We start from the raw sequence: 20,459 nt of genomic DNA on the forward strand, positions 1-20,459 counted from the left end.
TTAAAATTGATTGAATTACTCTTTCCTTGCATTCCACGCAGATCTTCAACGGTTTGACTTCCACTTCTGTCGTTTTCACTTGCTCTGGCTTTTTGAAATTTCCATCCCTTTTTGAATTATTCTGATTTCTGCTCCCTCCACGGCCTCCTCTTCCTCGACCTCTTCCTCTTCGGTGATTTCCTCTGTGATTACTCCTTTCTCGTTCGATCTGTTCAGTCATTTTCTGAAAAAGTCGGGATCAGCAGGAGAAACTCTTGAAAATTGGAGATTTGAAAAGAGAAAATCGGGCGGAACATGCGCGCTTATTGGCCAGCGGCGCTCCCGACCGAGAGATTGAGCCGCAATTTTTAATGCATTTTTTCTCAAGAGAACAATAATCAGCTGTCTTTTCTGCCACTCTTTAGGTTTTTTGAGTTGAAAAAAGTATTGAGAGATAACGAGAAGACACGAAAAAATGAATTTAGTAGAGAATGTTATCTGGAAATCATTTTATCATGTATTAAAAGTACCTGGCTTTAGTTATGAGTCTTATTGTCTACGATACGAAGTATGAATCAAAGTAATTTGTCTCGTAAATCTGAAAATCAATTTATTAAATATCCATTATTCTTAAAAAACAAGTTGTGGTCTTCACTAACAGAAAGAAAAAATCAACTGTCAAACAACTTCACTTTCAATTTATTTCGATGCTTGTCCATAATTATTTCCCCGGAGGAAAATTTTTGTTTTCAGAACAAAAGTTCGAAAAGCAAGAAAAATGCCGCTGGAAGAGCTGAAACGATACGCGTCACAAGTCAAAAAACTCTGCGACAAGGAAAAATATGGCGATGCCGGTCAGCTACTCAATGCGTTGAAGGAAGAAAAAATCACAAAAGAACTGCTCGAAAGCTCGAAAATCGGTCATGTCGTCAATGCACTGAGAAAGGGGGCACAAAATGCTGGACACACGGAAATCGCTGCTCAATCGAAATGTAGATTTTGATTATATAAAAATGTATATTTATATATAAACATAAAAATTGCTCTGAAAAAGAAGTGATTCACTTCATGTATCTATATTTATGAGATTTTAAATTGATTTATTTATGTCTTAGGAGGGAAACTCTCTTATTTGCCCGCTGAAATCGAAACATAAAGAGTCAAGTGTAATAAAGATTTACAGCTACTCGCCAGAATAAATATCAATCCTCAATTGTGAATTGCCAATTTTCAATTGCGCATCGATTTTATTCTTGAATTCAAAACAGAGACGCTTTTTGAGAAATTCCTATGCCAGGAATTTACGTTTAAGTTTTTCCTTTCTAGCTCTGATCAAACAATGGAAAGCGCAAATGGCTCAAAACGCGGACAATGGGGGAACGCCGAAAGTACAGAAGACAGAGAGCAGCTCACAGAAACGCGAAAAAGAAAAGGAAAAGCTGCCTGTCGCGAATGATTCTTCTCCAAATCTTGGCGCTTCTATTCAACCCACTTCGGATCCGAGCAGAAACAAATGCAGAGAACTTCTCCAGAAAGCCCTGATGGTTGATAAAGATAAATACCAACCGCAGTTTGTTAGCCTAATGGCCGCTAAAATTGAAGGTATTCGACTGATCCTTAGATTCAGGGTAGAGGGGGCCTGTAAGTCCTTATTCTTGATTTCAGAGGCAATCTTCACCTTCCACGGCTGTTCAAGCTCAGACACGAAATACCGAAACAAAATCCGCTCTCGCTACTCGAACCTCAAAGATGCCAAAAACCCGGAGCTGCGCGACTCGGTCATGAGCGGCATCATTTCTGCCGAAAAACTAGCCAGCATGAAGCCAGAAGAAATGGCTTCAAAGCAACTTCAAGAGTTGAGGAAGAAATTCACTAAAGAAGCGATTAATGACCACCAAATGGCGCAGAATGAAGGCACAAAGACGGATATGTTTACTTGCGGAAAGGAAAGAGGTTCAAGATTCTTCTTGAATGCAGTTTTCTTTTTTGAAAATACCAGTTGGCATGAGTCGCCCAAAGAATAAATCGAAAGAGCATAAACTCCCGTAAACACGCAGTTACTGCAAGAGAGTTGGCATTTTCAGTTTGCTCAGCGCATCTGTGACATCATTACGAGTAAATATTTAGCGAGTGAAATTTCATTCCATTTCCTTTCACTTTGTAGGATCACTCGTACGAGACCATTGATAAAGTAAAAATATGATTTGATTAACATTTTTATTGAAAAAAAAAAATGGAAGAGATATAAAATGAAAAACTTAAAGTTCGTTTTTGCGTAATCGCAAATACAGGAATATTCAATGAAACTTCTTTTTAATTCAGAAATGTTCTAAAATGAATCCGTATATCATTTATATAAAAATATCCCGCTCCACCATAAAATATCTTTAACCTCTCGAAAGTGCAAGGGCAAAGAATGCACATACACCCAGCTCCAAACCCGATCTGCCGATGAGCCGATGACGACCTTCGTTTACTGTATGAGCTGTGGTAATCGATGGAAATTCTGCTAGCTCCTTTTCTTTTGTTTTCCCTATTTTTAAAATTTACATTTACATTTTTTCCGGCCATGTTTAAATTTAGCCTGTACAGAAAGAGAAAAAACTAGAACTAAAAAGGTGCTTTTTAGCTTTTTTGAAGCATGAGCTTTCTTTTAGCTAAAAAAGAAACTGGTGAACAGAAACAGAATCTACCATATTTTCAATCTACTAGTAGTATATTTATATGAGTGAACATACAACTACATGTGAGCAAACACGAATTCATAAATACAGAAAAATCCTCCCTGACAGTATCCCAATCTCAAAGATCTATCAACTTAAAACTTGTATCCAAAATATTTTGCGATAAGGTTATTACGTTACTATAATTTTTACTGCCCAAATACTGTCAACTGAAAATCTACAAAGTCTTGTTACTGAAACTTACTCTCACTTTTACTTACACTCAGGATGAGTCACTCATATATAACTTTACATTACTATTCTTCTTTTCGTAAAAATAAACCTTTGCCCGGCCAATTTATCAACCCAAAATATTCAGAAAATGGGCGGAAAGGATCCGCAAGATCTGTTCAAGCTTCAAGAAAAAATCGGCAAGGGCAGCTTTGGCGAAGTTTGGAAAGCACAAGAGATCAAAACGAAGAAAATCGTCGCTGTAAAAATCATCGACCTCGAAAAGTCAGACGGTAAAAACTCAAAAGCAAATCGTTTTGAAAGAAAGATAATGACGTGAAGAGCAAATAAACTGTGACAGAGACAAGTCCGATAAATTTTGATTTCAGATGAAATTGATGATATTCAACAGGAAATCGCGATGCTTTCTGAATGTTCCTCTCCCTATGTGACTAAATACTACGGTTCCTATTTGAACTCAAAGGAACTTTGGATCGTTATGGAGCTGTTGACTGGCGGATCTGCGAATGATCTGCTCAAAAGTAAGATGCACATACTTTTCCTTGATTTCAACAGCTTTCCTTTCAAGTGGGTAAGCTCGATGAAGTCTACATCGCTGTTATCCTCCGCGAAGTCTGCAGAGCACTCGATTATCTTCATTCAAAAGAACGCAAAATTCACAGGTGTCCAATTTTTCCTCTTAAAATTTAACCCCGTGTGTGCAGAGACATAAAAGCCGCCAACGTCCTTCTCACGGACACTGGTGACGTCAAACTGGCCGATTTCGGTGTCGCTGCGCAAATTTCAGAAACGACGATGAAAAGAAATACGTTTGTAGGAACGCCGTTTTGGATGGCGCCGGAAGTAATTAAACAGTCCGCCTATGATTATCAAGCTGATATTTGGTCCCTAGGTAAACTTTGAAATGTCGCCTGGAAAGTTTATCTTCTTTCAGGAATAACTGCCATAGAACTCGCCAAAGGCGAGCCTCCCAAGTCCGACCAACACCCGATGAAAGCTTTGATGAGCATTCCAAATGATGCCGCTCCAGAACTTGACGGCGATTTCAGCCGAGGTTCGCTCCGATTTCTTAAAAGTTTCCATTCAATTGCTCCTTAGATTTCAAACAGTTTGTTGCCAGTTGCTTGAACAAAGAACCTCAAAACCGCCCATCACCAAAAGACCTTCTCAAAATGAAATTCCTCAAAAACGCGAAAAAGAACTCGATTCTTCAAGAGCCAATTAACAAGTTCAAAAAGTGGAAGAAACGCAATCCGACGGAAGAGGACGTAGAAAATGAGCTTGATGCGACAATCAAGGTTGGTTTTCTTGTTTTTCTCGCTAACCTTCTTCATCATTTTTTTCTCATCAAAGGGAGCCTTCAATAACTTTGAAAAACTTGAGGTTATCAGCTTTTACACCAACGTTTTTTACTTTCTTTTAGTTGGAACGCTTCCCAACTTGCAATACAGATCATGTCTTTTTTGGACTTTCCAAAATATGACTTCTTTACATTTTCTTTTGATTAAATCTAAAATTACCATTAGTTGATACCAAACTGGGACTTCGACACGGTCAAACCTGCCAAAACTCGTCCTGAAGCGTCGTTCATTCAAAGACAGCCATCTCCCAAAGAAGATCGCCGTCACGCAAGCCCAACTCGCGCGGTCAGTCCCCTCGCTCCCGCGCAGCCTGTTCCCGCTCAACCTTCCCAACCCGCTCCGACAAGGCCACAATCTCACGTAACAGCCGCAGCAGCAGCAGTTGCATACAGTAACAACCGCGTCCCATTGGATCCTCCCACTGATCCTACTCCAGCTCCACCCAGCGATCCAGCTCCAGTACCAGTCATTCCAAAGCAAAAAACGTCCCCTCGACAAAACGACACGACTGTTGAGAAGTCGGCGTCGTTATATGATGTCGTGGCGCCAATTCTGTCAGAAATGAAGACGCAGCATAAATATCAAGATTGTGTAAGTTCGAATCAAGGAATAGAGTCCCTTTGAAGTCAAAAGTTTGAACTTGACGAGTCTTATTTACTTTTTTAGACTTCTGCGCTGGACGAAGTGCGAATCAGTCTACTCAAGCTGGAGGAAATCCGCCCAGGAATCACAGACAAGCTTGTAGCCGAACTAACACAACTCGTCCGCGACCCCTACTCTGTTAATAATTAACTGTGTTTTTTATTATAACTGCTCTCCACCACCAATTTTTCTCCAGTTCAAAAACTCCTCACAATCGCAACTCTTTTCTCCGCTCTTTTCCGCAGTCCTTCATTCCTGAAATCTCTTCATCCGCACAAGCAGCTGTCTAATTGAATATATTGCTACTTTTGTAAATATAAAAAAATACAACCGACAATCCACTTCTTTCCAATTTCAAGCATCGTACGAGAAAAATGTGAAAAAAGTTCAAAAATCCTTGAAATTTTTATTTTTAATTCGCTCCTGAAAGAAAAACTGATTACTCAAAGTGTAATGAAATTGTAATTCATTCTACCTCCACCAAAATATACTAGACCTACAAATAGTCACTTACGGAGCCGATTTTCTAGAACATCGGGATTGCTCCTGTTATTACTGATAAAAGGCTCACAGTGTAAAAGGAGTGAGCGATGACGCAAAAGGCTGCTGCAAATCCTCATCGCTCGGCGGTGGTCCAGACGGAACGCAAGCATGACTATTTATACTCAAAAGGTAAGCTCTCCAGACTTATTTTTCGTAATAACAAAATTGGCTAGACTATCATGTTTCGGGGCCAAGGGATCACAACCGCGCCATCTATCGGGCAAAGACCAATACTGATAATGTTAAGAAAATGTTCAGGTAAATCGCTTTAACTTTCATACCTTTTAATTATTTTAAATTTAAGCCATGAAAAAATGTTCTCGGAACTTCGGCATCATCCTCGGTTTGAGACGGTGCTTGTACAAAAAGACCCAGTACCTTCGTTTATCAACAAGAATTACCAAGACAAAGCTCAAATCGACCGCCAGGAGACGATGTTCTACGGAGCTAGGGATGTCGGAGGCGAGGACAGATACAAGTATTTCAGAAGGCCAAATGTTCCATTCAGTCAGGTATATATCCTCTTCAAAGGCTCTTTTCTAGCGTTTTCAGGCTCCAGCAGACGTAATTCTTGAGCCACCACGCCAAGTTGTCCATACAAATGATTCGGTCGTCCAAAGAACTCGTACACTCGCCACACAAACCGACTACCGCGATCAAGAATCTCAAACCGAACCATACTCTCCCGACTACACGGTCGCCCCTGGTCAAAATCCCGAGATCCTCTCTCTCGCAGGGCTCAAGTACAAACGTGGCCTGCCAGCGGGCGTCGCCGAAGTGACGATGATCGAGCGTGCGCGGGATAAACGTCGCTGGGAGGAAAGTCTCCCGCCGCTCAACGACCCGTCCCAGATTCACAAGCGGCGGCTGATGATGGAGCAACGCGAAAAATTTGAATGGCAACAGCGTGACAGAGAAATTGAAGAAATCCAAAAAGAAAAACTTGACGTATGTACTCTTTTCTAACCCGTTTCCTTTTCTTATTCCTTTTGTAGATAATGAAACAAGAATTAAAAGCTGAATATGAAGAATTTGCCGGATTATTGGAAGAAGCACTTGAAGAGACTGCTGTCAAGCTCGCGAAAGAAGCTGAAGTAAAAATAGATAAAGTAAAGAAAGGTACTCTTCGTCTCTAAAACTCCATTTTCAATCTTTTCTTTCAGAACACGTCAAGAAGCAAAGGCGAATAAAAAAATATGCACACATAGATACGCCATATCTAGGAGAAGATTACAAGCGAGACATCGTTAAGGATTATATTGATTATGGGTCGGAGGTGAGCTTTTTTAGCCAGCTTGAAATTTTAGTGTTGTTATAGACATATGCACCGATCGCTAGACACGGTCAAATCGGCGATAAAACGAGCAGCAAGTACCACGTGCAGAGTAAATATCTCGACACTTATGAAGGTCTATGCGCGCTCGAAAGATCCATCGGGAAGAGTCTCACAGAAACGTACATCCGCGCTCCTGCACCAAAACAAGGACCTGGCAAGGACGGCTTCGTTCGACGCAAGGACAGGATGGACTGGGACCTCAAAGAGTCTTACGACATCATTCAGAAGCAAAAGGCCGAACGAGAGCTCAAGCGACAGCCGCGACTGCTTGTTGAAGTTCCTCCACCAGCACCTCGACCAGTTACTCCTACTTGCGAGGCGCCAGGCGAGAACTTCCAAAAGAAACAGATCGCAGCAACTCTTCTTCAAAAACTCCTGCGAGGAATGGCTTCGCGACGAGAAACTCTCGCCGAGTTGGATAGACGACGCGATCTCATCGAAGAAGTCAGATCTACTCACATTCTTCTCGAGTCCGAAAAGAAGGCGAAAGATGCCGAGAAGCAACGGGTCATGGATCGAAGGAAGGTCGAAAAGGACATGCGAGCAGAGCACAATGAGGTCTCAGAGATTGTCCACGGCGTTGCTGGAAAGAAAGCGCAGAGAATCTTGGACTTCTTGCAGAATGAGCTTATTCGACTTCAGGATGAGCGAAGGTAAGATTTTCGATGAAATTCTCTCCTAAGTTCTCTTATTTAGATGCCATGCATTCGCAATTCTAGCAGAGCGAAAACGACGCATCCGGGAAGCCGAGGAAGCTGGACTTCGCCAAGAAGAAGAGCGCCGCCGCCGAGAAGAAGACGAAATCTGGCAAGAAGTCGTCAAAACTCGCCACCAGTCCGTCGACCAGTACTTGCTCAAGATCGCTAGCGAGGCAACCAACTTGGCTGCTGCTGAGCTCGCTGAAGAGCAAATTGAAAAGATGGTCGATGTTATTGACACAAACCCTCGTGGCCTCTCGTCACGGTGAGTCTTTATTTCTTATTCTTATAAACGATTTCACGGCATATTCTCGCCTCCAATAGAAATTCACATGCCTGAATTTTAATTTTATTCTTTTCCTAGCGACCAAGCTGCGGATATGGTTCACAACTTCTTGATTCCCGAGGTCGTCCGACGAGAGCATCTTGAAGAACCACATCGAGAACGAGAAGCTCGACTCAAGGCTGCTCGAAATCTGCTCTTCCCGATTGTCGATGGAGACGAGAAAGAGTGCCAGACCGAAGAATAATCCTCCGATTTCTTCAACTTTGTTACTATTCCTCTGAGTCCATATATTATTCAATCTCTTTATTCAAATATTTTTCTATTCAACAAATCTTTTATTTATAATAAAGAACTATATTTTTATACAAAAATTGTGTGTCGTTTACTAAAAAAAACGTGGATAAATTTGGATTTTTTCTAGCTTTTCTACTTTAATTTCGTAATAGAATGGCAGCTCCACTTTCGCCTAGAAGTAACAACACTGGAAACATAACCAAGTCTTTCCAAAAATGCTCATTATCCGGCGAACTTGTCAATTTCCAGATTTTATGTCAGTCAACGAATCTCGGCTCATTAACCGAAAAACGATACGACAAGGGATTGAGTATCCGGGAGCTCAAGGGCAAGCTTGAATTAATAACAGGTAATCTACAGCTGAGCCGCTGGAATTTGATTTTCTGATTGCTAGGATGCTCGCCTGCTTCGATGAAGCTCTCGCTCGAATCGAGAAAGGGCGAGAAGATTTGCGACATGGACGATGATGAGCGACTTCTTGGATCGTACCCAGTCGAGGACTGTTGCGGGATTAGGGTCATTGACCCAGAATCCTTTGACTGGTCCGACTTGAACAAGATCGAGAAACAGGAAATGGACGATGATACCTACGATACTTTTAAGCCGACTTCAGTTAAGCCTACTGTTCGCGAATACAAGGTACATCAGTAAATCTAGTTCATACTCATTTCGTTTTCAGAGAATTCACAAGCTGGGCATGTTTAATCCAGAAAACCAAAAGAAAGCGCTTGAAGATATGGAGGCACAGGAGAAAAAAGACAAAGAAGCAAGAGAAAAGTAGAATTCACTGCCTTTTTCGCCTTATTAATTTTATTTTTTAGCTTCAAAGTTGGCCAGCGATGCGAAGTGACGTTGAAATCAAAGGGCAAACAACGCGGCGAGGTCAAATTTGTTGGAAACGTGTCTTTTCAGCCCAACGTCTGGATCGGAATCCAGCTCGATCTTCCGTATGGCAAAAACAACGGAACAGTCGAAGGACAGAAGTATTTTGAATGTCCGAACAATTTCGGTGTGTTTGCCAAACCTGATTCGGTAGAAGTCGGTGATTTTCCAAATGAAGAAGATGATCTCTTCTCGTCTGAAGATGAGATCTAATGAACGTTTTAGTTCCTAGTTTTTTGTATTGAATAACTTTCTGTAAAACCCTCTTTTAGTATGTAAAGTTTATATCTCTATGTTCCTAGAACAAGCTTTCTGCAGTACAGTTTTTTATGGAATTTTTGGACATCAAATTTTTGGACATTTTTGCAATTTTAAGGGGTTTTCTTGGGACACTTTTCAAAAGTGCCTGTATCAAATTTTTGGACATTTCCTGCGCCAAAATTTTAAATTTTCTGTTTTTTTGCCAAAGATGACGTTTTTTCTTATCAAAAATCTTACTTTTTCTTTGAGAAAGATAAGATTGAAGGTTGATCTCGTACCCCTAGATTATTTTTTTGTCTTTAGAAGGAGGATGAAACAGAGGATAATGGAGATTTCCCTCAGAAAAAATTTTTAAGCGATTTGGATGGGACATTTTTTTTGGCAGCGTGTATCAAATTTTTGGACATTTTTGCGAAAATCTTGGGACAAAAAATGTCCAAAAATTCCATAATTAACTGTATTCCCATTTGAAATTTTCAAACATGTCATGAAAGAAACAACATTTCCATGAAAACAAATCTTCTACCAACTTTCAAATACTTCCCCAAGTTTCACCTCTGCTCATATCCCGAAGCTCTTCACATTATTTTTATTTGATTATATATCGTTTTTTTTCAATCCATCTCCAAAAATTTTTTTAGAATGACTTGGTGATAAAATGAGGCTTATAACTTCAGCTTGAAGACGCGGAAGCCAGCATCAAAAATATGTGGGATTTCTTATTTTATTTGTCGATAAAAAATGACGCAAAAGCTATTTCGTTTATGTATTTAACAGTTAATCTTAAAATAATTTAATTGTACTACATAATGCTGCATCAATCTTTAGACTGCAGTTAAATTAAGAAAAGAAATAAGTAGGCATATAAGATCAAAATTCGCTCTTAATCACGCAGTAACTTAAAAAGAAATTTTTTAGACGTAAGATGAATAGAATAGTCGGATTTCGTCGATCTTTGACAACTTCCTATGCCTTGTCATGGCGTAATCGTCGGGGCCGAACGACTATCGCCGGCTACGGTCCAGCGCATTTCGTGAAAGATGTCGACACAATGCTGAGGAATCCTTTCGAAGGATCAAAAGCAAAATATAGAATTTTCGGCTCATTAGTTTGGGATTCAACAACATTTAGCAAAATTAAAATTTGCTAGAGAAAAGTGAACGGTGCTTGAATAATCCTTGCGAAAGCTCTGTTTATTTTGATCGTTAATGGTATTATGCTCGCGCTGGAGGATAATTACGGCATTTCGAAAAGAAGTAACGCGCAATTAATGGACTTCTATCCAGAGAGAATGGGCGAAAGATATGTTTATGAGGAAAATAATAAACGGCGGCTGGGGGATTTGCATGCGCACGAGCTTGTCATGCTCGAAAATGACGCTAAAGGAAAGGTTTTCAAAAAGATATTCGCCGCTTCTTTGAGGCAATATCTTTAACAAAAATTATCAAATAAAAAAACCTCAAATAGCAATTATTGAATTGAAAAGAAAGATGATTGCTCAATCCGATGCAGTGAAAGAATAACTTCTCTCTTTGCTTTTTTCTGTATATTAAATCTAACTTATTCAAATCCAATCTTCGATATATCGACTTTAGAATGGCAATAGACGTCAAGAACACAATCGCTCAATGGCGTCAAGAAATCGTCATGACTTTGAAGGAGTCAACTAAATCGGCCCGCATTCTTTGCGTTCTTCTTGTTTTCTTCTATGCTCTTAGTGGTTACATCCTGGTAGCTCATCCTTTTATCTATCTTTCTTAATTGTTTCTAGGGCGGGCTCGCGATCACTCCCGGCTATCTCTTCCCACCGAAATTTTGGGTTTGGACGTTGATCACAAGCCCGATGATTGAGAACACATTTCTGATGGTTTTCGGCGGCTTGACAGTGATCCTTGGCGCTTCACGACTTCTTGAGCCACTTTGGGGCGAGAAAGAGTTCTGCATTTTCTTCGGTAAAGCCTTTTCAAGTTTTCATTAGGAACCTGCCCTCATTTTTAGCTGTTGTAAGCGCGATGTCAGGCTTTTTGAGCGCCATTGTCTACCTCGTCTGCTACGCCGTTGTTTTCAATGACGACTTGCTCTTTGCTACGAGTATTCATGGACTTGCCAGCTTCAAGGTAATCTTGTACAGCTACGCTTTTATTGACCACTTTCTAGGCTGGCGTTTTCGTAGCGCTCAAGCAATCCCGAGGAGAAGACACCGTCATTTTCAGACTCAAAGTCAAACAAATCCCATTCACTTATTTGTGCTGTGCTGCTGTTCTCTGCATGACGGAAATCAGTAAGGCCAAAAATAAACGGACAAATATTTACAGTACTCTTTCTCTTTCAAGTTTCTTTTACGTACTTCGTCATGCTCAACACTGGCATGTTCTCAGCCTGGATCTATTTGCGATTCTTCCAGCAGCACTCCCGCGGCAGAGGAGACCTAGCCGAACACTTCGCTTTTGCTACGTTTTATCCTAAGATTTTCCGCGTAAGTCTTCAACTTCCTTTCGTTTCCGCGCTTGATTGAAAGTGTGAAAGAATCTCTTCCTTGGTGGTTGTTTTAGCATTCAGATTCGGTGTTTTACGACCATCAAATAAAAACTTACGATTATTTTTGTAGGGTCCGGTTGGATTCCTGTCAAACATTATTTGGAACATTTTGGTAAAACTTCGAATTTGCCAGAGAGCCACTTATAAATATGACGTTGCTGCTGCTTCCAATATTACCATCAGGTAATAGTCATCATTTTTTCCAGTGCAAGACAAACACGAAACATGCAGAAGAATCATATGATAAACATCCCAATTTTAGTCTTCCTGGAACAAGCGAGGCAGATGCAGAGAGGCGTCGGAAAAAGGCTCTAGCTGCTCTTCAGGAAAGAATGGCAACTATTGAGTCTCCGGAGGAAGGATGGTCGGACGAGGAGGAAACCCCTAAAGGTCAAATATCATTCGGTCGACCCAAACTTGACATTTTTCTAGCGCCAGAGAAAGCGGAAGCATCGGTAAAGATCGAGAACGAAATTGCAGACCCAGTTGCTTAAAATTTCAAGACCTTCCCTTTGTCTAGCCGCAATTGCCTTCCTACAGTTATTCAATAGCTGTAACTGCCATATAATTATAAATAATCACCAGGGAATCCCCCCTGGCTGAAGAGAAAACACCACCTTGTGCAATTATTTAAGTTCATACTTCTTCTCAAAGTACTTTTTTTGAAAAATACTCTTTATATATATTCAACCCTTACTCACACCTTTGTATCCTGTGCAAAAATCAACTTTCTACACTTCTGTTACTGGGGTTTTCTTCCTTAGAAGAAAGAATTTCTGTTATTTCGAACGAAATTATTTCGTTCGTATCCATTTTAGTTCCTTTATAATACTTACAGCTTCACCTATCTTCAATACCTGAATTCTAAAATTATAAATTTTCAGAAAAGAATAAAACATCTAGTAGTCGAGTCGTTAGTCATTAGCATTCTTGTAAAATGGGATGTCTCATGTCAAAACCAAAGCCTCCCAAGGCGCCTGGACCATCGGGAGGCCCATTCAACAATGTAAATCAACAGTCTTTCATGGCGCAAGATGCTCCAATTCATATCCAACCGGGTCAAACACATCGTCAACAACCACCTCCTCATCAAAATCCCTACACAGAAACTAGCGCTATCAATAATTACGTTGCTCTTTTCGACTATCAAGCTCGAATGGAAGGCGATTTGAGTTTTAACAAAGGAGAAAGGCTTATTATTTTGAACAATAATCAAGGTTAAAACTATCAAGAAATAAATATATTTTTATACCAATTTAGGTGACTGGTGGGAGGCAAAGAAGCTAACTACCGGAGAGCGCGGTTATGTCCCCTCTAATTATGTCGCCGAAGCTGACAGTATAAAGGCAAAAGAGTGGTTCTTCGGGCCAATTCGCAGAGTGGACGCCGAACGATGTCTTGGAAACAGAGCTCCAGGCACCTTTCTTATTCGGGAGGCTGAAACCATGGTCAATACCTATAGGTTTGCGGCTACTTCTTTCGAACGGATGATGAGCGATTTTTTAGTCTTTCTGTTGTATCTGAATCGCGAGCTGTCAAACATTATAGAATACGAAGATTAGATAATGGTGGATTTTATATTTCAACGAGAGTAACGTTTGCAACGATGGACGATCTTGTTTTGCACTACTCTAGGACGAGTGATGGACTCTGGTAAATCTTCCTCGAGATGAAAATGCGGCTAAAAACGTTTGCTTTCTAGTTGTCGATTGCTTCAGTCATGCCCACAGGAAATTGCTGATGTTCGAGATCTAGGGCGAGATGTTTGGGAAGTAAATCATCGAGACATTCAGCTGACCGATAAACTCGGCAGTGGAATGTTCGGAGAGGTAAACAGTTTTTTCTGTAAGCCTTTTCTATGTTGCGTTTTAGGTCTGGAAAGGCATCTGGAACGGAAGAGTAGACGTTGCCGTCAAGAAAATGAAGCCTGGATCGATGGATCCTGAAGCTTTCAAAGCAGAAGCGACAGTCATGAAGACCTTGAGGCATCCAAGATTAGTCTCACTATTTGCCGTATGCTCATCCGAGCCGTTGATGATCATTACGGAAATTATGACCAATGGATCCCTGCTTACGTATTTGAAAGATCGAGCAGGAAAGCATGCAACTCTGCCACAGCTCATAGATATGGGAACGATGGTTGCGCAAGGAATGGCCTACATAGAGGTGAATAAAAGCTTTTCTATGTTTTTCTTGAGAATTGATTTAGCGCATGAACTACATCCACAGAGATGTTCGAGCAGACAACATGCTTGTCGGTCAAAACGGAATCGTCAAAGTGGGCGATTTCGGCCTCGCCCGATTGTTGGACGAAAACATTTACAATCCCGATTCTGCAAACATCAAATTCCCGATCAAGTGGACCGCTCCAGAAGCGGCATTGTACTTCAAATTCACTATTAAATCCGATGTCTGGAGTTTTGGAGTATTGATGACAGAGATAATAACGAGGGGAAGGACGCCATATCCAGGAATGAACAACAGACAGGTCAGAGGATCCTTCTAAATTGCGTGTTACAAGATTTTTTTCAGGTATTGGACTTTGTAGAACGCGGAGAAAGGATGACAAAACCGAGCCAGTGTCCGCCCCATCTTTGGGAAATCATTATGTCGTGCTGGCAAGAACAAGCTGACCGTAGGCCGACCTTCGAAGCTCTTCAAAATCAACTGGAGGACTTCTTCATCGGCGCGGAAAAGCAATATGCTGATACTGGCGGCTTCTAAGAAACCCTCTCCTATCTGGAAATATTTTTTCGCTCCCTCTCAAGATCAATTACTATCAATTTTTGGACAACAATGCAATAACAGATCTACCAATCCGCCAAAACGCTTTCAAAATTGAGAATCACCCTGAAAAGATTTTCTTCAATCGTGTCCCCAATTTTCTAAAATATGTGAAAAAGCACCTCTTGTCATCAAACCAAAGAATTTATTTTCAATTTGTAGAGTATAATTTAAGAAAAAACAAATATCAACTTGAAGTGTTTTCATAGACGACCACAATTTTTTTTCTTTTTATGAAATGAGATCAGACCGCTTCCTTATCAGTTATCGATTTCCGCTTTTTAATGGTACCAATTTATTGTTCATATTTAACCCTTATCCTCCTAAAATGCCTTTTGTTCCTTTTATCATTCCTACCATTTTACGTTTATTTCACCTTGAGCGTCTCTAGCTTTAGGTAGGACTCTGAAAAAGACTTTTGCTACACGCCTATTGCTTCCTACAATCTCTAACTGTAACTGTATAAAAACCCAACTTAGAAGAAAAATAATACCTGCCCTTCCATTTCTGTTCCCATTTCTTTCAACCTGAACTACGAGTGATTTTTTAATGTGCAAATACTAAATATACGAAAAAAACATCAAGTCTCTGATCGATATTTTTTTAAGATGAGGTAGGATACAAGTGAAGACAAAAAGATGAATGTTTTGGCAAGTTGCTGTGGCCCTTGTTTTGGCTGGGAGACGCTTGTTGAGGAGCCTGAAGGTGAGAGAGAATTCTTTCTACATTTGCGGTTGAAATAGGATGGGGTCTTATTTTTGATGTCTCCCTTCCTTTAATCCATCACAAGCCTAAAACTATCCTAGATACAGCAAGCCGGCCTCAAGTTAAACTCGATGCCCTAAACATGGGATTGGATGCAGTTATCGTTAAAAATGGCACACGCGTCTGTGGATCTGGTGCAGTTCTCGCTTCCGCCCCGATTATGCAGGACAAGGCATATTTTGAAGGTAGATACAGAGTCCGTATTACAGACATTGAGACAAAACGATGCTCATGTGAGTGTTCTAGTGAAGGTTCAGTCCGATGGGATCTGGGGGTGTGGCGTTGCCGCAGAACAGTGTGACCTTAACAAAGTCCCTACTACTGACAAGTCGTGGATGCTGACGTCGGAGAGGACAATTCAAAAAGAAGGGACAGATGTAGAAAGCGTCGATGAGATTTGCGAGGGAGATGTGATCGGAGTCACTTATGACCACGTCGAGTTGCAGTTCTACCTCAATAGCAATCCTCTAGGTAATTCTTTGTAGAACCTTATCAGTCTAACTTATTATTGTTAGGGAATCCCGTAACAGGAATACGAGGAAAAATCTACCCAATTCTGTACGTCGATGAATCCGCCATCTTAGACGTTGAATTCGTCCATTTCCGAAACATGCCTCCTTCCGGCTTTGGCCAAATTATGTTCGAACAAAATATTTTATAAAACCAATCTAGTTCTGTTTCAAAAGCTCCTCCAACATTTCGATTCTTGACCTAATTTATACATATTCAGACAATTCGCTATTTTTTTCTAAGTTTTTTCTTGTTCCTAACCAATTTTTAAATTTGTGAATATAAATTTTCAGTTTCAAAACAATTATTACATGCCTTCAAGTTACAGTATATCGAAATTATTATATAACATTTTATTCATGTGCTCATTTTTCTCCATTTCCAAACAGTACCTTACAGTATCTACCGGTAGTTCTCTGCAACTCTTCTTTGCCGACTTACAATACTGACAAAATTTGTACAGATCAGCATCGAAAATTTCGATTGTTTCAGATAAAGAGATCGGCCGCCATGGAAAAACAAGAAACTGAAGAGGTCGAAAAAGTCGATGATCTCTTGAACACATTTAACTCCCAGCTCAAGTTCGAGCAAAAAGCAGATCAGAACAAAACCAGCAAAAGATTTAAGCCTTACAAATCGAAGAAAAGAAAGTCGAAGAAATCCGCATCCAAGGTTAGAAATTGAACTCTTCCTTGATTTCAACGATCTGTTTATTTTCAGGAAGAGGCAAAAGCTAGCCAGGAGAAACCTCCTTCTCCAGTGTTTAAAAATTGCTCGATCGAAAGTCGATCAACAGAGTTTTCGCCAGAAGACCTTCATCCTTGCTACGAGGAAGAAGTCAATGTCAATGAACTTTGCGCGTATCTGGAAAACGCCGAACTTATTCCACGAAAAATGTCCAGCATGGCAGAAGCTATCTATGGCTGAATGTTTCTTTGTTCTCTCCTTATACCTCCTCCTCTTTTCTTTTATTGTCATTTATTTGCATTTATACTAAAATTATAAAAACAACAACGACTGATAATTTATGTGTTTCTCTTATTTAAATTGCGAAAAAAAAATCTTTTTTTCGCGATTTTTTCAAATCTCTGGTTCAACTTTTTCTGATCTGTCCTGCTTTCAATTCTTCCGAAAAAAAACTACTCATTCACAGAAAAAAATAAATAGTCCATTACCATCTACTCAATTTTAGAAACTTTCCTCCAGTCAATCCAATTATGCCAGAGAAAGATGAAAAACCCGTCACTGCCGAAAAAGTAAGAGCCGTTTACCGAGGCATTTTTGACGTTTTATTCTAGCAAGAACTCATTGATCTCTACAAGCAAAAAGTTGAGCTACAGAAATGCCTGATGGACTTGGAAAAGCAAATCTATGGTTTCGAAGAAGGATATCTAAATGATACGAGAGAGTGAGTCTTTCTTTGTTTTCCCAGTTGACCGAATTCTGAAGCTTTGGAAATGTTGTCATCGGCTGGGAAAATTTCAACGCAGAGTCGAACAGAAACAGAAATAAAGTTGACAAAAAACATACTGCCAAAAGAATTAGAAATTCTGAACGAATCTTCAGCACGTCTAGGTTCGATATCGCAAACAAATTTTTATATACCGACAATTTAGCGTTACGTCTTTTGAAGTCAACCCATCGCTGAAGGAAAAAGACACAGACGATGAAGGGCAAATCGATGAAAACCCAAAGAAAAAGAAGAAAAAGGCCGCTTAATTTCCTTTTCTCTGTTTTTCCTTTCATATTCAATACATTCATTAAAAACCCAAAAGGCACAAATAAACAGCAGCATTTTCAGGACTTTAGCATATGCATCAGGGTATACCCTGATTCTTTATTGACGCAACTCTGTATCTATATGAACCGCAGAATGACCACTAGGTTGGTCCAATCGCCACCGTGCAGCAGCCTTTTAATAACAAAGAGTAAAAAACGCGACACTTTGAAAAAAGCGAGTAGCGAGTCTTCACCTTTTCAGCCGGAGCTTATTGAATTAGAAAGAGCAACTCATTTTTTATTTTGGCACGAAAAATTTGGAGACTTATTTTTATAGGAAGATTAGTTTTAAGGCAAGAGAATCTTCTACAGGCTGAATGTTGCAGAAAAAAGTGTTTGTTAACAATTTAATTAAAATTGTTTTATTAAAAAAAAACAAATAGATTTTTCAGTGTAATTTTCTTTATAAACTGTAGTAGAGCTAATAAGAGCGTATTTTATTATTTAGAATTCCTCAAAAAATAGCTTCAGTTTCTCCATTGAATCGGAATCTGACAGGGCACGTATTCGTTGCAGTTGGGAATGTTGCAACGCGCAACTTTGATGCTCTCTGGCCGAGTGGTTCCCAGCTGGCTGAGGGTCGCTGTAGCGAGCCGGCGGCAGTATTCAAGCTCGAATGAAAATAGGGAGAATGTAAAAAAGACGCTGAACTCAAGAACGGACTCGGATATGGCGCGTTTCTTCCTCCAGGGCACAATACCGAAACAGATTCCCAGACACCTTCATGACGACTTTATCCAGCTTACTAAATATGAACAAGGGAAGGAGTGGACAACATCGTTTTTTACTCAAGAGCCATACAATGTAACTAAGTTTATATACCAATTTCTAATTGAGAAAATCCACTTGTGAGAACGCATCTACGAAAAATATTCAAAACTTGCTGAAGCAGAAACTTCTTCAAATAGCGCCGAAAGTATTATTTCTGTCGAGTATTTTACTCTGAATCAGAGAAGACAGATCATAGAGTTGTCGCGTGGAGGTTTGTCTGCGGATTTAATTGCCCTGCAATTACGAGTGCCAGTAGAAGGGATTGATGATGTCCTGGAGAAAAATGAAGAGCTGCGGAGAAAGAAACCAAGGTAAGAGAAACACGTTAGAATTTTTGCAGTATTTTATTCTGGCTCAGATCGTGTGAACTTTTTGAGTCTTTGTATATTTCTTCCTGAAGTAAATCTCATTTTCATAAAAGCCATCAAGCTGATGGAACATAAATCGAACCAGTAGAAGTAGCTCACATTTCATATAGAAATATTTTTTTCTCTTCTTGCTTTAGGTTTATACAGGCGTCTCTTATGGTCGAACGAGCGATAATCAATCTTCAGTCAACCGTTTTATTCGAAAATTTTTCATGCACGATTTCATTCTTTTGCATATCCAAGGCATATGCAAGTGCAAACGAACCAAATTTACCCTCAAGCCTTTCCGAATTTTCTAAATATCCTTCTAATGTTTTACTCTGATTTTTAGCATCGAAGATGAAATTTGGATTAATCAGCGAGCAAATAGTCTGATGAAAGAAAGTCCATGGGGATTCAAAACTCCCGACGCTTACAAAAGAGTCCGCGCTGCGAAGAAGCGGGTGATCCGCGACTACAAACAGAGAAAAGAGGCTTATCCTCCCCTACTTGAAAACAGAGTTCAAAAATTTTCGGCTCCCGGGCAGGGGAGCGGCGGCCGGCCGGGCGCGGGCACGCTGCCCGCATGCGCCCCCGGGCCTCGCGGTCTCAAGCGCCCGAGCCCGTCAGAGGCCGCGGCCAGTTTTTATGATTACACCGTGCCCGCGTGAGCCCCCGGGCCTCGCGGCCTCAGGCGCCCGCGCCCGTCAGGGGCCGCGGCCAGTTTTCGTAAGAGAAGAAGAAATTTTCGCCGAAAACTTTGAAATTTTATATAAAAATTGAGACTTTTGTCGGAAACCCGTGAAAGAGTTCTCTTTAAAAATAACCCCTAAAATTGGCTCAAAATTTGGTCTAAATCAAGATTTTCGCAAATTTCCGAACTTTTCGCATATTTTTTGACGGTTAACTTATTCAAGTCATCGAATTGAAGCTGAAAATACCGATTGAAATTTGGTCACTTTGTACTCGCGGGCGCGGCCGGGCGCGAGCAGGAGGGCAAGGGCCCGCGCCCGCGTGAGCCCGCGGGCACCTTCAATTTCTTGCCCGCGCCCGCGTAAGACCGCGGGCACCTTCAGTTTCGGGCCCGCGCCCACCTGAGCCCCCGAGCTTCATCAATTTTGTGCCCGCGCCCGCCTGAGCCCCCGACCATTTTTCCATTCCGAGCCCGCGCCCGCCTGTGCCCGGGCAAATCGCGGGGTTTTTGAACTCTGCTTGAAAACCCAGACCCAAAAGTTGAAAACTTTCATGTCTCTGTCATCGATTCTAAAAACTCCCCAGTTTAAAAGCATCAAAATTACCAAAGGGTCATTTTAGAATGAATATCTCGTCGTTATTTCTTATCTTTCACGCGACGGTCACAGCTCAAGAAGCCGAAATCACCACAAAAGCAAGCCCAGTTGACTTGTCTAACTCGACAGAGGCAGAAGTTGAGCCAGAGGTCGAAAACATGGGAAACCCAGCAACAGAAAGTCCAGATTTATCTCCTAAAAATGGAACGACTACAGATACGCCTCTTGTTCGTCCAATTACCAGGTATCTATGGCCAAATATACGTAGATTCATAAACGCATGATCAAATAGATAGTGCTCTTTGAATTATCCTAATCAATCAACATATCTAAGATATGATATCTTCTTCAATTCATAAATTCTAGCGCACCCATTGAATCCGGCTTCGACTTCGGCAGCTTCATCGGTGGCGCCGTTCTAGCGTTTGGCGTCACGGCAACGGTCTATTTCGGCATAAAATTCTACCGCGCGCATAATC

The 20,459-nt window shown here is 40.7% G+C and overlaps 8 protein-coding genes across 8 annotated transcripts; all 8 read left to right on the forward strand.

The window, feature by feature from the left end:
• Positions 1 to 710: 710 nt before the first annotated feature.
• LOC145699237 (transcription elongation factor A protein 2-like) lies at positions 711 to 2,991 on the forward strand. Its single transcript, XM_081776498.1, has 4 exons — positions 711 to 971; positions 1,306 to 1,581; positions 1,645 to 1,920; positions 2,377 to 2,991. Exons 1-4 carry the CDS (start codon positions 758 to 760, stop codon positions 2,490 to 2,492), a joined length of 882 nt encoding a protein of 293 aa, XP_081632624.1. The 5' UTR covers positions 711 to 757; the 3' UTR covers positions 2,493 to 2,991.
• A 33-nt stretch (positions 2,992 to 3,024) lies between these two features.
• Positions 3,025 to 5,396, forward strand: LOC145700676 (serine/threonine-protein kinase 26-like). The gene is made up of 8 exons (XM_081777994.1): positions 3,025 to 3,166; positions 3,263 to 3,415; positions 3,463 to 3,556; positions 3,599 to 3,786; positions 3,829 to 3,948; positions 3,993 to 4,192; positions 4,421 to 4,846; positions 4,922 to 5,396. The coding sequence occupies exons 1-8, from the start codon at positions 3,025 to 3,027 to the stop codon at positions 5,045 to 5,047; spliced, it is 1,449 nt and encodes a 482-aa protein (XP_081634120.1). The 3' UTR covers positions 5,048 to 5,396.
• Positions 5,397 to 5,414: 18 nt separating this feature from the next.
• LOC145700675 (cilia- and flagella-associated protein 91-like) lies at positions 5,415 to 8,019 on the forward strand. The gene is made up of 9 exons (XM_081777993.1): positions 5,415 to 5,569; positions 5,614 to 5,698; positions 5,745 to 5,952; positions 5,993 to 6,388; positions 6,436 to 6,559; positions 6,604 to 6,716; positions 6,759 to 7,429; positions 7,473 to 7,739; positions 7,839 to 8,019. Exons 1-9 carry the CDS (start codon positions 5,488 to 5,490, stop codon positions 8,002 to 8,004), a joined length of 2,112 nt encoding a protein of 703 aa, XP_081634119.1. The 5' UTR covers positions 5,415 to 5,487; the 3' UTR covers positions 8,005 to 8,019.
• A 177-nt stretch (positions 8,020 to 8,196) lies between these two features.
• LOC145698935 (tubulin-folding cofactor B-like) lies at positions 8,197 to 9,815 on the forward strand. Its single transcript, XM_081776174.1, has 4 exons — positions 8,197 to 8,403; positions 8,449 to 8,693; positions 8,734 to 8,831; positions 8,876 to 9,815. Exons 1-4 carry the CDS (start codon positions 8,208 to 8,210, stop codon positions 9,147 to 9,149), a joined length of 813 nt encoding a protein of 270 aa, XP_081632300.1. The 5' UTR covers positions 8,197 to 8,207; the 3' UTR covers positions 9,150 to 9,815.
• Positions 9,816 to 10,796: 981 nt separating this feature from the next.
• Positions 10,797 to 12,589, forward strand: LOC145696919 (transmembrane protein 115-like). The gene is made up of 8 exons (XM_081774031.1): positions 10,797 to 10,928; positions 10,969 to 11,149; positions 11,196 to 11,314; positions 11,355 to 11,478; positions 11,531 to 11,673; positions 11,806 to 11,918; positions 11,998 to 12,125; positions 12,168 to 12,589. The coding sequence occupies exons 1-8, from the start codon at positions 10,845 to 10,847 to the stop codon at positions 12,227 to 12,229; spliced, it is 954 nt and encodes a 317-aa protein (XP_081630157.1). The 5' UTR covers positions 10,797 to 10,844; the 3' UTR covers positions 12,230 to 12,589.
• Positions 12,590 to 12,619: 30 nt separating this feature from the next.
• Positions 12,620 to 15,084, forward strand: LOC145696518 (proto-oncogene tyrosine-protein kinase Yrk-like). The gene is made up of 7 exons (XM_081773566.1): positions 12,620 to 12,952; positions 12,996 to 13,197; positions 13,242 to 13,388; positions 13,438 to 13,564; positions 13,608 to 13,901; positions 13,945 to 14,223; positions 14,268 to 15,084. The coding sequence occupies exons 1-7, from the start codon at positions 12,673 to 12,675 to the stop codon at positions 14,457 to 14,459; spliced, it is 1,521 nt and encodes a 506-aa protein (XP_081629692.1). The 5' UTR covers positions 12,620 to 12,672; the 3' UTR covers positions 14,460 to 15,084.
• Positions 15,085 to 15,124: 40 nt separating this feature from the next.
• On the forward strand, positions 15,125 to 16,261 carry LOC145696334 (SPRY domain-containing protein 7-like). Its single transcript, XM_081773356.1, has 4 exons — positions 15,125 to 15,224; positions 15,326 to 15,469; positions 15,531 to 15,755; positions 15,800 to 16,261. Exons 1-4 carry the CDS (start codon positions 15,158 to 15,160, stop codon positions 15,943 to 15,945), a joined length of 582 nt encoding a protein of 193 aa, XP_081629482.1. The 5' UTR covers positions 15,125 to 15,157; the 3' UTR covers positions 15,946 to 16,261.
• A 7-nt stretch (positions 16,262 to 16,268) lies between these two features.
• LOC145696336 (chromatin modification-related protein MEAF6-like) lies at positions 16,269 to 17,571 on the forward strand. The gene is made up of 5 exons (XM_081773357.1): positions 16,269 to 16,466; positions 16,515 to 17,050; positions 17,093 to 17,202; positions 17,244 to 17,369; positions 17,411 to 17,571. Exons 2-5 carry the CDS (start codon positions 17,012 to 17,014, stop codon positions 17,511 to 17,513), a joined length of 378 nt encoding a protein of 125 aa, XP_081629483.1. The 5' UTR covers positions 16,269 to 16,466; positions 16,515 to 17,011; the 3' UTR covers positions 17,514 to 17,571.
• The last annotated feature ends 2,888 nt before the right edge of the window (positions 17,572 to 20,459 follow it).

Source organism: Oikopleura dioica, chromosome 2, assembly GCF_907165135.1.
Source record: "Oikopleura dioica chromosome 2, OKI2018_I68_1.0, whole genome shotgun sequence".
Classification (NCBI taxonomy): domain Eukaryota; kingdom Metazoa; phylum Chordata; class Appendicularia; order Copelata; family Oikopleuridae; genus Oikopleura; species Oikopleura dioica.

What these genes read in the sequence shown, in the direction of transcription:
- LOC145700676 (XM_081777994.1), top strand. Translation starts at nt 3,025, where the DNA reads ATGGGCGGAAAGGATCCGCAAGATCTGTTCAAGCTTCAAGAAAAAATC. An exon ending in TGCGAATGATCTGCTCAAAA is followed by an intron (nt 3,416 to 3,462) that starts GTAAGATGCACA and finishes TTTCCTTTCAAG; the next exon opens with TGGGTAAGCTCGATGAAGTC. An exon ending in AGCTTGATGCGACAATCAAG is followed by an intron (nt 4,193 to 4,420) that starts GTTGGTTTTCTT and finishes AATTACCATTAG; the next exon opens with TTGATACCAAACTGGGACTT.
- LOC145696334 (XM_081773356.1), top strand. Translation starts at nt 15,158, where the DNA reads ATGAATGTTTTGGCAAGTTGCTGTGGCCCTTGTTTTGGCTGGGAGACG. An exon ending in GGACAAGGCATATTTTGAAG is followed by an intron (nt 15,470 to 15,530) that starts GTAGATACAGAG and finishes TGAGTGTTCTAG; the next exon opens with TGAAGGTTCAGTCCGATGGG. An exon ending in CCTCAATAGCAATCCTCTAG is followed by an intron (nt 15,756 to 15,799) that starts GTAATTCTTTGT and finishes TATTATTGTTAG; the next exon opens with GGAATCCCGTAACAGGAATA.
- LOC145696919 (XM_081774031.1), top strand. Translation starts at nt 10,845, where the DNA reads ATGACTTTGAAGGAGTCAACTAAATCGGCCCGCATTCTTTGCGTTCTT. An exon ending in AGAGTTCTGCATTTTCTTCG is followed by an intron (nt 11,150 to 11,195) that starts GTAAAGCCTTTT and finishes CCTCATTTTTAG; the next exon opens with CTGTTGTAAGCGCGATGTCA. An exon ending in GCTTCCAATATTACCATCAG is followed by an intron (nt 11,919 to 11,997) that starts GTAATAGTCATC and finishes TCCCAATTTTAG; the next exon opens with TCTTCCTGGAACAAGCGAGG.
- LOC145698935 (XM_081776174.1), top strand. Translation starts at nt 8,208, where the DNA reads ATGGCAGCTCCACTTTCGCCTAGAAGTAACAACACTGGAAACATAACC. An exon ending in CTACTGTTCGCGAATACAAG is followed by an intron (nt 8,694 to 8,733) that starts GTACATCAGTAA and finishes TTTCGTTTTCAG; the next exon opens with AGAATTCACAAGCTGGGCAT. An exon ending in GACAAAGAAGCAAGAGAAAA is followed by an intron (nt 8,832 to 8,875) that starts GTAGAATTCACT and finishes TTTATTTTTTAG; the next exon opens with CTTCAAAGTTGGCCAGCGAT.
- LOC145699237 (XM_081776498.1), top strand. Translation starts at nt 758, where the DNA reads ATGCCGCTGGAAGAGCTGAAACGATACGCGTCACAAGTCAAAAAACTC. An exon ending in AATGGCCGCTAAAATTGAAG is followed by an intron (nt 1,582 to 1,644) that starts GTATTCGACTGA and finishes TCTTGATTTCAG; the next exon opens with AGGCAATCTTCACCTTCCAC. An exon ending in GACGGATATGTTTACTTGCG is followed by an intron (nt 1,921 to 2,376) that starts GAAAGGAAAGAG and finishes CTTTAACCTCTC; the next exon opens with GAAAGTGCAAGGGCAAAGAA.
- LOC145696336 (XM_081773357.1), top strand. Translation starts at nt 17,012, where the DNA reads ATGCCAGAGAAAGATGAAAAACCCGTCACTGCCGAAAAA. An exon ending in AACCCGTCACTGCCGAAAAA is followed by an intron (nt 17,051 to 17,092) that starts GTAAGAGCCGTT and finishes GTTTTATTCTAG; the next exon opens with CAAGAACTCATTGATCTCTA. An exon ending in CGAATCTTCAGCACGTCTAG is followed by an intron (nt 17,370 to 17,410) that starts GTTCGATATCGC and finishes CCGACAATTTAG; the next exon opens with CGTTACGTCTTTTGAAGTCA.
- LOC145696518 (XM_081773566.1), top strand. Translation starts at nt 12,673, where the DNA reads ATGGGATGTCTCATGTCAAAACCAAAGCCTCCCAAGGCGCCTGGACCA. An exon ending in ACCATGGTCAATACCTATAG is followed by an intron (nt 13,198 to 13,241) that starts GTTTGCGGCTAC and finishes GCGATTTTTTAG; the next exon opens with TCTTTCTGTTGTATCTGAAT. An exon ending in AAGGAATGGCCTACATAGAG is followed by an intron (nt 13,902 to 13,944) that starts GTGAATAAAAGC and finishes GAATTGATTTAG; the next exon opens with CGCATGAACTACATCCACAG.
- LOC145700675 (XM_081777993.1), top strand. Translation starts at nt 5,488, where the DNA reads ATGACGCAAAAGGCTGCTGCAAATCCTCATCGCTCGGCGGTGGTCCAG. An exon ending in TGACTATTTATACTCAAAAG is followed by an intron (nt 5,570 to 5,613) that starts GTAAGCTCTCCA and finishes AAAATTGGCTAG; the next exon opens with ACTATCATGTTTCGGGGCCA. An exon ending in TCCAAAAAGAAAAACTTGAC is followed by an intron (nt 6,389 to 6,435) that starts GTATGTACTCTT and finishes TTCCTTTTGTAG; the next exon opens with ATAATGAAACAAGAATTAAA.